The sequence below is a fragment of the Trichechus manatus genome, unplaced genomic scaffold, assembly GCF_000243295.1.
Source record: "Trichechus manatus latirostris isolate Lorelei unplaced genomic scaffold, TriManLat1.0 scaffold00029, whole genome shotgun sequence".
In the NCBI taxonomy this organism is placed as follows: domain Eukaryota; kingdom Metazoa; phylum Chordata; class Mammalia; order Sirenia; family Trichechidae; genus Trichechus; species Trichechus manatus.
Genome location: NW_004443965.1, coordinates 15,973,764 through 15,989,388, shown reverse-complemented (window position 1 = coordinate 15,989,388; position 15,625 = coordinate 15,973,764). Strand labels below are relative to the sequence as shown.

At 37.1% G+C, this 15,625-nt stretch overlaps 1 protein-coding gene across 2 annotated transcripts in view; it reads left to right on the top strand.

Moving 5' to 3' along the window:
* Positions 1-15,625, top strand: part of MAST4 (microtubule associated serine/threonine kinase family member 4) — a 755,237-nt gene that overhangs the window by 404,341 nt on the left and 335,271 nt on the right. Inside the window, exon 3 of one of the 2 annotated variants that reach the window (XM_004374531.1) lies at positions 6,919-6,954. The exons of the other annotated variant lie outside the window; for it this stretch is intronic. Coding sequence (XP_004374588.1) covers positions 6,919-6,954 — 36 coding nt within the window. The remainder of the gene's footprint in view (positions 1-6,918; positions 6,955-15,625) is intronic. 2 annotated transcript variants of the gene reach the window in all.

The window sequence follows — 15,625 nt, the reverse complement described above, 5'->3', positions numbered from 1 at the left end:
AGCAACCCTATAGGACAGAGTAGAACTGCCCCATAGAGTTTCCAAGGAGCGGCTGGTGGATTCGAACTGCCAACCTTTTGGTTAGCAGCCAAGCTCTTATAATGTCACATATCTGCCATTACAGTATCATACAGAATAGTCTTGCTGCACTAACACATGCATTGTCTGTTAACATGTTATTTTATACAGTCATCTCTTCCAAGATGAGGGTTAGGACTTTCCTGTTCTTTTGCACTGAAACTTAAGACATGCCCATGGAAGATGCCAACAACTCTACACTTCTCCTCCCAGTAGCCACCTGGGCTCTGCCTCACCTCACACATTGCCCAGATCATTTTTGACTAGTACCATGAGGAAATTTCATGCAGGTAGTTCTGTAAACACAACTGTATAAAAGGAAAAGTTTTATTGCATATATTCTATGAATATGATTTGCATGCGGAAGTGAGAGGCATGAATTTGACCTAGCACAGAAGGATACATTTAAGTGGTTTTTGTTTTTTATTAGGATAAAAATTCTAATAATAATTCAGATATGTATATTGAGAGATTTTTAAATGATTGTATTCTAGAAATATAAAGTACTATTTTAAGAAACATTTGCATATTTTGTAGATGCTTACATGAAGGTACTTTTACTCTGTTAGAAAATATTAAGTCGGCATGTGCATTGTGCTTATTATTATTCACAGAAAAATGATACTAACTTTTGGTGTGCCCTAGAGATCAGGAGGATTACCCTTATGGTGATCTTAGCACTTAGTGCTAACTACTCCTGAACTCTTATTTTCCAATGCGGTCTTTTATTATTGTTGTTGGTCAGCTTTGAGGCAGAGGTCATTTTTGGATTTATTTTCATAAATGGCATTCACTTTAGAAAGTTGGCAGCATGTGACATCCCATGTGCAGGTGCTGTGGGTTTACTTCAGGGATGTGGGGACCTTCCCACGGGGCTGACAGCAGGACAAAGGAGGGAGAGTTTTGCTCCTTCTCTCAGCTTGCCTTGACCTCTCTCCTGAGGCAATAAACATTAGTATTTGCTCTGCATGGAACACATGAGTGAGTTCACCAGGGGTTTTGTTTTGCAGGGTATAAAGCAGTATTAAGTTTCTTAACAAATCAAGAATCAATTATCTGGGAGGCTAAGCAGAAGGTTTTTTTATGTCTATGATAAATTAGTTTAAATGCTAACACCAGTCCTTGTGGTTTAAAGAAGCACTTGGAAATAATGGAGTATATTTTTAAAATGCATTTGACATCATATACTGAAATGAAATTAATAGATCAGTACACAAGATTTCATGTGTTAGGGGAACAATGGTGGCTTTTTTAGGTGGAGTTCTACAGTATTATCAATTTGTATCTAAATGCAATTGATTCTGATAGAATCATAGGGAGCGTATTGTCATAAAACATACGGTTAAAAGTATGGTAATTATTATCTTTGAGAAGGCAGGCCACTTAGCTTTATTCTAATTAATTTTTTGTTGCTGAAAAATGTTGGTCTGACATATCTTTAAGACAACAGTAAAGATGGTGATGGTGGTGGTCCCATGCTGGTGGTTGTCTTGGGAGATGCTTAAAAGGAGAATTAAAGCAAAGATTGTTCAAATTGGAACTTCATGAGACTCTATCTAGTCTCTCCCTCACTCCAGCATACACCTATTATCTACTATTTAACATTGCCTAGGCTGTATTATGGAGCCCTGGTGGCACAGTGGTTAAGAGCTATGGCTGCTAACCAAATGGTCAGCAGTTGGAATCCACCCACTGCTGCTTGGAAGCCCTAAAAGACAGTTCTGTTCGGTCCTATAGAGTCGCTATGAGTCAGAGTCGACTCAACGGCAACAAGTTTGTTTTTTAGTTTTGTTAGGTACCCTTGAGTCAGTTCCAACTCATAGAGACCCTGTTTACAACAGAACAAAACACTGCCGGGTCATGTGCCATCCTCACAGTCGTTGCTATGCTTGAACCCATCATTGCAGCCACTGTATCAATCCATCTTGTTGAGGGTCTTCCTCTCTTTTGTTGACCTTCTACTTTACCAACCATGATGTTCTTCTCCAGGGACTGATCCTTCCTGATAACATGTCCAAAATATGTGAGACAAAGTCTCGCCATCCTTGCTTCTAGGAGCATTCTGGCTATACTTCCAAGACAGATTTGTTCATTCTTCTGGCAGTCTGTGGTATATTCAATATTCTTCTCCAACACCACAATTCAAAGATGTCAATTATTGTTCCATCTTCCTTATTCATTGTCCAGCTTTCACACGCATATGAGGCAGTTGAAAATGTCAAGGCTTGGATCAATCGCACGTTAGTCCTTGAAGTGACACTTTAGCTTTTTAACACTTTAAAGAGTTCTTTTGCAGCAGATTTGCCCAATGCAATACGTCATTTGATATCTTGACTGCTGATTCCATGGGTGTTGATTGTGGATCTGAGTAAAATGAAATCCTTGACAACTTTAATCTTTTCTCCGTTTATCGTGATGTTGCTTATGGGTCCAGTTGTGAGGATTTTTGTTTTCTTTATGTTGAGGCATAATCCATACTGAAGGCTGTAGTCTTTGATCTTCATCAGTCGGTACTTCATGTCCTCTTTGCTTTTATCTGCATATCTCAGGTTGTTAATGAGTTTTCCTCCAATCCTGATGCCTCGCTCTTCTTCATATAGTCCAGCTTCTCAGATTATTTGCTCAGCATACAGATTGAACAAGTATGGTAAAGGGGCCGTGGTAGCACAGTGGTTAAGCATTTGACTGCTAACTGAAAGGTCGGCAGTTTTAACCCATCAGCTACTCTGTGGGAGAAAAATATGGCAGTCTGCTTCTGTAAAGATTTACAGCCTTGGAAACCCTATGGGGCAGTTCTACTCTGTCCTGTAGGGTTGCTGTGAGTTGAAATTGACTCAGCAGCGAGTTTGGTTTTTTTTTTTTTTTAACTCTGTATTAAAGGAGTCACTGGGTGGCGCAAATAGTTAAGTGCTGGACTACTAACCAAAATGTTAGTGGTTCAAGCCCACTCAGAGAGCTTTGGAAGACAGCCTGGGTGATCTCCTTCCAACAAGTCACAGGCTTGAAAACCCTATAGAATACAGTTCTACTTTGTACACAGAGTCCCCATGAGTCGAAATTGACTCAATGGCAACTAACAACAGGCTGTATTAACATTGCCCAGGAATTGTGAATTGTGTTTACATTAACCCACAGTAAAATTTAAAACAATGAAATAAAAAAAACAAAAAACCTGCTTTCTCTCATGGAATCCCACGTAAAATTAGCCAATTTCAGCTATTCCAAGAGCAGGATAACCCTACAAGGTCTAGCAGTTAAGGCTTTTCCCAACAGCTAACAATGCATTTCTTCTTCTTCTCTCTCCTCCTCCTCCTTCTTCTTTTTAAAAACAGCTTTATTGAAGTATAATTGATGTATAGTAAATGGCACATAAGTTGAAATGCACACTTTCACAAATTTTGGCATATGTATATACGTGTGAAACCAAGATAATGAAATGTCCATCTCCCCCAAAAGTTCCTCATGACCTTTGGTAATCCCTTCTCCACCCTCACCCCAACCAGTCAACCACTGATGTTTTCCATCACTAAAGATTAGTTTGCATTTCTTAAAATTTTATATAAATGAAGCCATACTGTCTGTATGTACTCTGAAGCCATCTGTACTATTTTTTTGGTCTGACTTATTTCATGCAGCATCATTATTTTGAGATTCATCCATGATGTAGCATATGTTAATAGTTCATTACTTTTTATTGCTAAATAATATTCTGTTGCATGGACACACCACAGTTTGTTTATCCGTTCACTAGTTGATGGACATTCAGCTTGTTTACGGTCTTTGTCTATTACAGTGAAAGCTGCTATACATTATTTGCAGATATTTTCTTCCAGCCTCTGGCTTGCCTTTTTGTTATCTTTACAGTGTCTTTTAAAGAGTGAAATTTTTAAACTTTGAAGTCTAATTTATCAATTTGTCCTTTAAATTATCATGCTTTTGGTATTGTATCTAAGGCATCTTTGCCTAATCCAAGGTCGCAAAGATTTTCTTCTAGAGGTTTTATAATTTTAGATTTTACATTTAGGTGTATGTTCCATTCTGAGTTACATAATTTTTGTATATGGGATGTGGTATGGATCGAAGTTATGTTTTTGCATATAGATATCTAACTGTTGCAGCACCATTTGCTGAATAGACGATCTTTTCTCCACTGAATTGACTTTGCACCTTTGTCGAAAAGCAGTTGTCCATATATGTATGGGCCTATTTATGGATTTTCTATTCTGTGTCACTGATCTATTTGTTTGTCTTGACACCAATACCACACTCTCTTGATTACTGTTGCTTCATAAGTCGTGAGATCAGATAATGTTAGTCCTCCAACTTTGTTCTTCTTTTTTCAAAGTTATTTTGGCTACTTTAGGGACTTTGAGGTTCTGTATTAATTTTAGAATCAGCTGGTCAGTTACTACAAGAAACCCTGTTGAGATTTTTCTCTGGAATTACATGGAATCTATGGATCAATTCCGGGAGCTGTGGAGAGTTAACTAGTGAGTATAATGAAACTCTTAGAGATGAATTAGAGAGAATCATGTGTGAGTTGCTACAGTGTGGAGAGGATAAAATGGAATTGTCCTCCAAGGTGTACTGATGGAGGAGATGGGTGACCCAACCTAGGGAGACCAAGTTAAAGAATAAGTGACCACACGTGAGCAAATATAATTCAGAAAATCTCCTCAGGGAGGCCCAAGAGAAATGGTTGAGTAGGTGGCACCTCAAATAATAATTTCAAGCTGAAGTCAGAGGGACTTTGCCTCTGTGCCTCCCCCCACCCCCACCGCCGCCAAGAAGGACTGCAAAGGGGAGCTTAGACTTAGCATAGAGGAGGAAGAGCATGGCCAGAGGAGAAACCTGCGAGACCTGGAAAAGTTGTAATTCAGGGAACACCTAGGGAGGGTGGCATCATGCTTTCATGATTGCTGGCATGATTGAGTCCTATAAAACAAAGATGACCAGTTGTACATTTGAGCTGATTGTTGGTCTAGAACAGTAACTCTCAACCAGGGATGATTTTGCCTTCCAAGGAGACATGTGACAATGCATAGAGAAATTTTTAGTTGTCACAACTGGGGCAGGGAGGTGTGCTCCTAGCATCTAGTAGACAGGGATCAAGGATGCTGCAAAACATTCTACAATGCGTAGGACAGCTCTCCACAATGAAGAATATACGGCCCAAAATGTCAATAGTGCCAACCAAGGTTTAAAACTATGTTCTAGAGAGGACCAGAAAGAGAATGGGATGAGAGTGGGATCTGATTGGTTGCTCTGAGACCCAGGCATGCCTCCAGTATGTATGTCTCAAGTGTGGTAACTGGAAAGTTATCCTGGATGATGGAGAATTAGTCTTTGGAAGTCTTCTTTGGGGATGTTCCCAAAGGATGCATTAAACAAATCAGGCTAGTTTAACCAAAAGAATACCAGGACTACAGATAAATGGGAGAAATGTTGAACATTTGACTTAAGTCACTTCAGAATAAAACGGTGCTGACTGGACTTGACATTGTCTGTAGATGAGGGTGCCAATTAGGATACTTTGATTGCAAACAATAGAAAATCTAACTCATGTGACTGAAAAAATAAAGGAAATATACCAGCTCATATAACTAAAAAGTCCAGCCTTCATTCATGAGTTGATCCAGAGGTTCAATGTGATCACATAGGACCCAGTTTCTCCTTCATCCTATATCAGGTTCCATTCCTAGCTCTTAGATGGCTGCTAGCAGTTCCCAGCTGCTTTTTTTTTTTCCTTGTTAATCCTCATCAGGAGAAAATTACCTACTCTTTTGGGTTTGTCTTTGTTTAGGCCATCTTAAATTGTATGTCCACCCATGAACATGATAATGTTTATAGCATTACTCTCATTGGCTTAGACCACTGCTGTCCAGTATAGTAGCCACTAGCCACATGTGGCTATTGAGCTTTTGAAATGTAGCTAGTGCAATTGAGATAAGAAAAAAGAATGTTAAATATCTCATTAATATTTTTATATTAATTATATGTTGAAATGATATTTTGTATATGTTGGGTTAGATAAAATAAAATTATTTTCACTTTTTTAAATTGATTTTAATGTGATTACTAGAAAATTTAAAATTATGTAAGTGGCTTAGGCAATTCAGGAGTCCCTAGGAATGAGAGTGGAATCAATCTTACCCAAACCACATGGCTGATACAAACATGGGGGAGAGATGGCATGGATATTGGGGAGGCAACCAAAAATGAATACTATGGTGAGACAATTAGAAGGAATTTATGTTCACTTATTACTATTTTACTAAAGATAAATGCTTGAGAATACAACTCTAATGCCACTAATAAAGGCTAGCAGTTTTTCCTTAAATTTATTTTTGAAAATTACATAATTAATATGGTGCTCATAGTAACTAATGAAACAGCATAAACGTATGCAAAGAGAAAGTAAATAATTCCCATCCCTTCCAATCCCTGTCTCCACTCACAATACTAGGCAGCATTGTTAGACTGGTCTGTTTTCTTCCATTCCTTGCTTCATGCTAATACAAGAGCATTTACATATTGTTTTGCTGCAGTTGTTGTTGCTGCCTATCTTAACAAGAAAGTGATAATAGCACTCACTCTTCAATTTGTTTTTCTCACTTTATCGATCTTCCTGGTCAATAGTTATAGATGTATTCCATTCTTTTTAATAAATTTGCTATTCTGTATTATAGATAAGCCAAATTTCGTTCGACCTTTTCCCTATTGATGGATATTTATGTTTCCAGTGCCCCACCCTCCTACCCTCTACCCTGAACAAACAATACTGCAATAAACATCTTTGTACCTATGTCCTTACGTACTGGTCCTTTTTTTTCCCTATAGGATAGATTCCCAGAAGTGGAATTGCTTGGTCAAACGGTATGTGTGTTTTTAATTTTAATAGATATTGCTAGACTACTTTCCCAAGAGGGTTAGCAAATCACCTTCTCACCTCCAGTGTGTAGAGTGCCCATTTCCTGCATTCTCACCAGCATTGGATGCCTCTGTTGTTTTTAGATTTTGCCAATATAATTACCCCTAATCATTAATTTGCATTTCCTTCACTACCACTGTTGAGCATATTTTCATAGGTTCATTGTTCATTTGAATTTCTCTTTTTCTTCGCTTCATGTTCGTTTCCACAGCCCATTTTTCTATTTACTAGTGTTTTTCAATTTTTAGGAGCCCTTGCCTTTTAGAAATATTAATCCTGTGTTACATGTATGCAAATATATGTTCACAGTTTTTGTCTCTGTTTATGATGTCTTTTACCAAATGAAAGTTGTTAATTTTTATGCAATCAAATATGTCTGTCTTTTTTTTTGTTTCTGAGTTATCTGTTTTGCTCAGGGTGGTGTCTCCCATCCCAAGGTCATACAAATATTCTCTTAAATTTTCTCCCCAATTTTGTTAACATATAAATTTTATTCTATCTTTAAGTTTTGTACATGATATGAGGTAGGATTCTTTCTTTCTTTTTTTTTTTTCCCTTAGATGGATAACCAGTTACTTAAGTCCTAGTTATTACAAGACCATTTATTTTCCATGGAGTTGAAAGGTTACCCTTGTCACATATAAAGATGCCATGTATATTTGGATCTATTTCTGGACTCTCTATTCTGATCCCTCTCTCTATTTCTGTGCCAACACCGTTCTGTTTTGAATGCAGTGGCTTTCTAGTGAGTTATAATGTCTGGTAAGTTCTTCACTAGCCTTCTTTTCATACTTTTCATGACTATTTTTAGCTATTTATTTTTTCATATTGTTCTCGTTAAATTAAATTTAAAAAATTATTAATTGGGAGGGTTTATCTTAAATATTTTTAATATGAAAGGTAATATAACTCTATATGGTAAATACAACAAAAATTAACATTTCTCAGTATGGAATCTCTTTACCTTCTGCTACAAATTGGAAAAAATATTTAACACAAAGAGCTATTTCTTTTTTAATTATTTAAATGTGATTTTATTTTATCTCTGTGATAATTGTACAATTATTACAAGATGTGAAAACGATGCAGGTCTGGGATATTTTACTCTAAATGAGGCAAGTGTGGCATATTTTGCTCTATCTAAAAATTAGATTATTGTATTAAAACTAAAGTAATTAAAGCTTTCAATGACAGTAACTTTATAAATAACTTGTACTTATCCCTAGTGTGCAGTGGTTAAAGCACTCAGCGGTTTGAACTCACAGGCGCTCCGAGGGAGAAAGATGTGGCATTCTGCTTCCATAAAGATTACAGCCTTGGAATCCCTAGGGGGCAGTTCTCCTCTGTCCTATAGGGTCTCTATATGAGTTAGAGTCGACTCAATGGCAAAGGGTATCTTGATATGCCAAACTGTAAAGTATACCTATACATGGATTGGTCGAGAGGTTGGTAAATGTAGTGATGTGGGAGAAAACAATAAAACAAATAAGTAAAAACTGTATCTGAAATACATACTAAACCATGTATATTGGGATCTTTTATAATTTGGTTATTTTTAAACATAAAGAGTGTTGAATATTATATGAACTTAATAGAAGTTGTCCCACTTGAAATTTTGGTTAAATTGTCTAATGTTTGATATATTTTTGACAATTCTTAATTTTAATTTAATACTAATGTGAGATTAATTTCATTGTATTTGCTGACATTCTCAATTGCTTTTTGGAAACTAACTGGTACAATGTTAAGGTAGTAAATATTTGTATTTTTCTGAAGGCCTTTGAAAAACTGGAGCTCAATACTAAGACTACCTAGGAATAAAAATAATGGTAATATTGGCTTGCAGATAAACATATATGCAGATAAACATGGGTCTGTATTTTGCTTATGGAAATAGAGAGACATCCCCATGTAAGTTCTACCCATGTTAACTTGATTAATTAGAAAAAAAATCATTAGTTTGTTTGAAGGCCAAAACTGAAATGGTGAAATAATGAAAGTAATCGAGGTTGTTATTGAATGATATACTGGGATAAAGTACAATTATGCTTTAATAATTGAAATTGCTAGAACTTTTAATAGTATTATAATTCAAATAAATGGATTGTATGGCAACTTTTTTGCATGGTATGTAAATACTAAAGATGGTGATTTAGAAAAGAGGGAGAAATGAATTTATGTGATTCACATCAAGAACAAAAAGGGACTTGGTAAAGTGAGAGTTAAATTGAAATCTTCAGTATGAACTTACGACCTTTATTAAATCAAAACCAAATACAGTTTTTCTGTTCTGCCCTAAAGAAGGTGATGAGAAGTTACTTCCTAGTTTCCATCTAGTACGTATATGAAACTAACCGGCAGCCCATCTGTCCTGATCCTGGTCTCTAATATTACTCTCCAGTAAAAGGAATCAGGATTTTTTGAGAACATAGCTGTATGCCATGATTGGGATAGGGAAAATTTTGCTGGTTCTGGAAAATATTTTTGCTCAATGTCAAGGATGCCTTTAACAATACAATGCTATAAAGAACAGATGAGCCAAAGTGAAGGGACTTCTGCTGCCCAATTGTGAAGATTTAAGAAACAAAGAGGAAATGATAATTATAAGCTATTGGAAAAAGTTGAGTCTACCAAAGGCTAAGAGTCAACCATGATGTATGCAAGGTAGTAAATTACATAAGCTGTGCTAACTAAAAGGCATATCATGTTTCTGAAGTTTCCAAATGAGTAGTATTTCAGTCAACCCAAATTGTGTGTTCTGCACTCAAGTTTTAGTCATTCACCAAAACTAACAGAGCTAATAAACATAAATATAAGGAGATGATTAGCATGTATTTTAAATACATGTTTTGTGTGTGTATATAAATTCTATATTGTTAATCTGAAGGTAAAATTGCTTTAAAACATAAGTTAGCTACCTTAGAAACATAAAACAACAGTAATAAGTAATTTAAAAAAAATCAGATATGTCAAATGGGTAAAAAACAAAACAAATAACAGGTGTCATAAAATTAACAACAATAAAGGAATGTTTCTTTTATAATACCCTCTAATATTTAAGCCTTTGATTCACACCAGGGCAGCCCAGTTCCTAAACACTCAGGAAGATAGATTCCTAAACACTCAGGAAGATAGAATTGTGTAAATTACCATAGAGAACGTCTTTGTTTTTGTAAAACAAATAAATAAACAACCATCTGTGATCAGGGGTTGGAGTGACTGTAGGAGTCCGCGGGCGATGCTGTAGCTGTGGGATTTACTGTTCTTGCAGCCAGAAAAATCCTAGTTACTAAAGTGGACTGAGATGTCCAAAAAGCCACTTATGATCAGAGGACTTAAAGTGATTAATTGGGAACAGATAACCACTAGAATAATTAAAATCATGCTCACAGGACATGAGGAAGAAGGAGGAAACTCCCAAAACTCCGACATTAGGTAAAAAATATCATGTATGTCGATTTAAACGAGTCAATTAATGTTATGTTAGGGCCCTTGCAAGGCTACGCCATTTCACACAAAGATACTAAGCAAGTAATGTTGTTACTGTGTGGACTAAAAACAATGATATACCTCCAAAAACATTTTCTGGTATTGCGTTCAAACAGTACTCCTTAAGGCCGGGAATATCATTTCTTTACCAAATGAGATGAGGTAAACTAGAGTCCACCTTTGTTCATTGTTGTTAGCTGTTGTCTAGTAGGCCCCTGACTCATGGAGACCCCGTGCACAACCAGATCAGACTGTTGTGATCCATAGGGTTTTCACTGGCTGATTTTCCAAAGTAGGTCACCAGGTCTTCTTTTCCTAGTCTGTCTTAGTCTTGGTGGTAGAATTCTCACCTTCTACGTGGAAGACCTGGGTTCAATTCCCAGCCAGTGCATGTCAAGCAGAGCTACCACCCGTATCTCAGTGGAGGCTTGGCGTGTTGCTGTGATGCTGAACAGATTTCAGCAAGCTCCTGACCTTTGTTTATGGATATTCTTAATCTAGATCAAACTGAAATAAAACCACCTTATGTGACATTGTAGTTTTAAAACATGGGAAAAATCTTATGACTAAAAATTAAGAAAAACTAATTAAATGTAATGTTTTACACACATTAATTATCAGTTTAAGACTTATGTAAGGTCACTTACAAATGGCCAAGGTAAAATTTAACTTTATTTAGCAATATTCTAATTAAATACTATTACCTTGTTCTTGTTAAAATGTCACCTGTACTAAATATTACCTTCATCTATTTGACACCATCTAAAATTGTCTCCAAACAAAATTTCACCAGCCTCCCATCTATATTTTATCTTAACCCACTCCTCGAACACGTGAAGCCTCTGACCCATAGGAGGTAGAATAAAATACTGACACAACAGATCCAATACAAGTGTGAGACTTCTATATTGCTTAAATTTTAAACAGTTCTGTCAGTGGTTAAGTGTAGTAACAGCAGAGAAGATGTAGTTCTGTAAGAGTGAGAACCCACCCTGGCCCTGGGCATCTTGTAGAAATTGTAAATCAGATGTGATTGTGACCTGAGTGCTTGTCTTTTCTGCTGTCAAGTCTTCTGGCCATTAAGAAATGAATTGAGACTTCTCCATTTATTTGAGTGAAGTCACTGGATCAGTAGTCAATGACCCTAATTCTCTGTGCCTTAAAGAGGAATAGCTACCTCTTCCTTTAGGGAAGCCTACTGTGAATCGCTAACATGTACCGCCAGCTGCAGTAACTTTCAGGTTAAATTATGTCAAAGGACTACCTTTTAAAACGACACTTTATATTTTTATACATCTAAATGTTTAGCAATCTCCTCTGAGTTTTTCTGCTGTCATTTCTAACTTTCAAATTAATAATGAATGAAATAATTACTGCACACCCCCCCCAAAAAAAATACCATTGGTCCTTTCTCTTAGTACTGGATTTGTTGTGTGAAGAACAGCTTAATATCTCTCAGAAAGAGACAGGACTATTCAAATGTATGAATAGAAAACTTCAAAAGTGAACCTGTCAAAGCTCTTAAAAGTAAAGATATTTTAAATATAATTGCAGTTGTATTCAAGAGTGGAAAAAAAAAAGTCAAAGCAGTTCTACTTAATGCCATCCTGAGGTGTGGAACATTTTATAAGAATGAATAGAATATTCACAGGAAGGGAGGCACCTCAGCATTCTCCAATTTAGGTGACACTTGTCCCCCAGCCTCCCCATTATCTGATCAGGTCTCCACCAGATCTGTAAAGGCCCCTGAGTTTTCATCTTCTAAGGCATCCAGCCATGGAGCTTACTATCACATTTGTAGGGATGCTGTGACTGAACAAATATTTTCTTTTACATGGTGCTTGCAGAAGAATCCTTTTATCTCTTGGATGGCCAGGCTTCTTGGATTCCTGAACAATGAAGAATCTGAGTGAGCTATTTCTGCACCAGAACCCTGGGAGCTTAATGCACTTTGAAGTGAATTGCTCCCCATTGTGGGGCCATAAGAAAAAAAGGGGGATTTCATAGTCCTTGCATTGAAGTCTGCAAAGCCAGATGGCTTTGTAAAATCAGCCCAAAAGCAGTATAACTGATTAAAAGAAATGCCAGGTAGTTGAAGGCTTTCATACCCAATATGAGCCTGGCAGGAAGAATTGTTCTCTTGGGATACGTTAACGTTGGGGAGTCTCACTATCCCGTCTTCAGGGGTCATTCAAAGATAACTGAGACAGGTGTTGGCAGCAGGAGCCTTCAAAATGAAGGCTGGAAAAATATCTCTAGCCAGCCATTGTGAGAACTGCCTTGAAGAGAAATGAAACTGGCCAGTGAGGGATGTGCTTTGCAGGTTGTAGGTCTTTCTAAAGTTGTGGCTCACAGCGTTAAAGTTGTTCTCTCCTCTTGGCTTCTTTTTATTCTGGTCCTAGATCTGCATTCTCTTTGAACAGCAAAGGTTCCATTTCCTCAATATAGAAGGACTGACACAATGGCCACAACAAAGGACTAAAGATAACAATGATCATGAAGATGGTGCAGGACTGGACAGGACTGGCCAATGTTTCGTTCTGTTACGCGTTAGGTCGCCATAAGTCGAAGCTGACTTGATAACAACAACAGCAGCAAAAGGCAACTCTATTGCATACCTCTTTTCTGTATAGTATAAATGATTCTACTGTGGATGCTGGGACTGTTTTTTGTTGCCAGAATAGAATTCATCCTGCCTGTGTTTGTAACCCTGAACATTGACCTTAGCCTGAGAACACAGTCATATATTTCAAGTTGTTTAGGGAGCAATTGATGAAATTTGGCCTTGTAGGTAGAAAATTCATAGATGTGACATACTGTCCTCTGGCTTCATAAACTACCATGAGATTATTGGGAAATGGGGTTGAAAGCACAAACAGGTTATAAAAGAGGTAGCTGGGTAAGGGTTCTGGTTGTTTTTCTGAAATCAGGAAAACCTTTAGTCCTGCAAGTATGTCATATGATAGAGGTTTAAAAGCTGTCCCAGTTTCTCTCCATTGCTGTCCCATCTCCCTGACTCATCAGATTTGGTGCTGATCTGCCTGTAGAGTAGAGGTGACAGAGGCCCAGTGACCTGTGTATTCCCTTGAAATAGCTAATTTCACAAGAGTTTGTTCATTGTCACCTCTTCAAACTTCTATAGATTCTTTCAAAGAGGGAAGTAATTCAAACCTGGAAGCATTTCCAAGAATTGTTTTGGAGAATAAAATGATATGTATATTCTTATTATTGTATTCTACATTTTAAGTTATAATGTAGAATTTATAGTATTTTAATTAGTTAGGGCTAATTGATCTTTGTAGGAAATAATAGAGCAATGCTTCTGTTTCAATCACCCAGCTAACAATGTGATTATTGTAGAAAAGCTAGAGTGCACAGATGGGAAAAATGCATTGAAAATTACTTCATATCTTACCTCTTAGAGAAAAGATGGTTTAAAAAGCAGAGAATTTAGCTTTCACTTGTGTCTTTTGATGCGTTAAATAATTTTTCCTTTTGGCAATTTCATTTTTTACAGTTTCTTATCTTTTAAGAAATGGAATGGCATTTTATTTTAACTGTGAAAATTCTTAGATCATAAAGCATTCATCATTTTTTCTGATTATTCCACAAAAAAATGTAAAGGCATAGAAAATAAAATAGTAGTCACCTGTAATCTCACCATGTACAAACAGCCCCCACTAGCCTTTTAGTGTATTTTTTTCCAGACCGTTTTTTCTAAAATCGTTGTTATTTAATCGTGATTGATTCTTGGCATACTGGGAAATTCTTTCCCAGCTGGAAGTACTTTCTGAAGCTGACCAGTCATATATGAGCTGAGTGCCCTGCTTGCCCACAGAGTTTGCTGTGTCTTCAAGCAGAAATAGCTAACAAAGTTCTGGATTGTTTCTGCTGGTCACATACAGTTGTTTAGGATACTGAAGCATTTCCTTACTTTCAGTCATTTGTTTTCTAAAATTCCAAATGTTAGCATTTTTTCCTAAAGCTGTTGGTGATATTTGTTTGGATTCATGGAAGCATTTACTTTTTATGTGTAGGAAATCACTCTGAATGACACGTTTTAATAGGTTCCAGTAGTCAACAAAGAGATGCTATATTCATTTAGGGAACAGAACAGATTTTCTTTGTTCTGCTTTAACAATCAGGGCTTTACAAGATTTCCCCAGCAACTAGCCACATAGCCATTCTCAGTCAAGTTTTGATTTGTAGAGTGATTTATTGATCATGGAGGATGTCCAGAGTTTCTTAGGATATGTCATTAGTGTGACTTTGTAGACCGTTGTCTTTTCTCAGTCCTGTTGGAGTGGAGGCTCCCTAGGGGTAAGGAGTTTTGTTCCCTGCTGTATCCTCAGTGTCGATGACATGTCTGGCATGTAACACGTGTTCCGTAAATATTTGCAGAACATTGTTTTTTGTGTTTTAAAATAGCATGTCTTCCTTACTGCTCAACACTCTTATGGACTGAGATGATACTTAATTCATTAAGCAACTAATTATTGAATTCCTGAATTAAATTCTAACTTTTTTTTCCCATACAAAAATTTATACATACATTGTTATGTAACTCTAATTGCTCTCCCCATACTGTGACAGCACACTCCTCCTTTCCACCCCTGATTCCCTATGTCCATCGAGCAGTTCTTATCTTTCTCTGCCTTCCCATCTCACCTCCAGACAGAAGCTGCCTGTTTAGTCTCTTGTACCTTCTTGAGCTAAGAGGCACACTCCTCATGAGTATCACTTTATGTCCCACAGTCCAGTCCAATCCCTGTCTTAAAGAGTTGGCCTTGGAAATTGTTTTAGTTCTGGGCTGATAGAGAATCCAGGGGTCATGCTTTCCAGGGTTCCTCCAGTCTCAGTCAGACCATTAAGTCTGGTCTTCTTATTAGAATTTGAGTTCTGCACCCCACCTTTCTCCTGCTCCATCTGGGACTCTCTGTTGTGTTCCCTGTCAGGGTGATCATTGGTGGTAGCCGGACACAATCTAGTTCTTCTGGTCTCAGGCTGATGGAGTTTCTGGTTTATGTGGCCCTTTCTGTCTCTTGGGCTACTACTTTCCTTGTGTCTTTGGTGTTCTTCATTCTTTACTCCAGGTGGTTGGGACCAATTGATGCATCTTAGATGGCC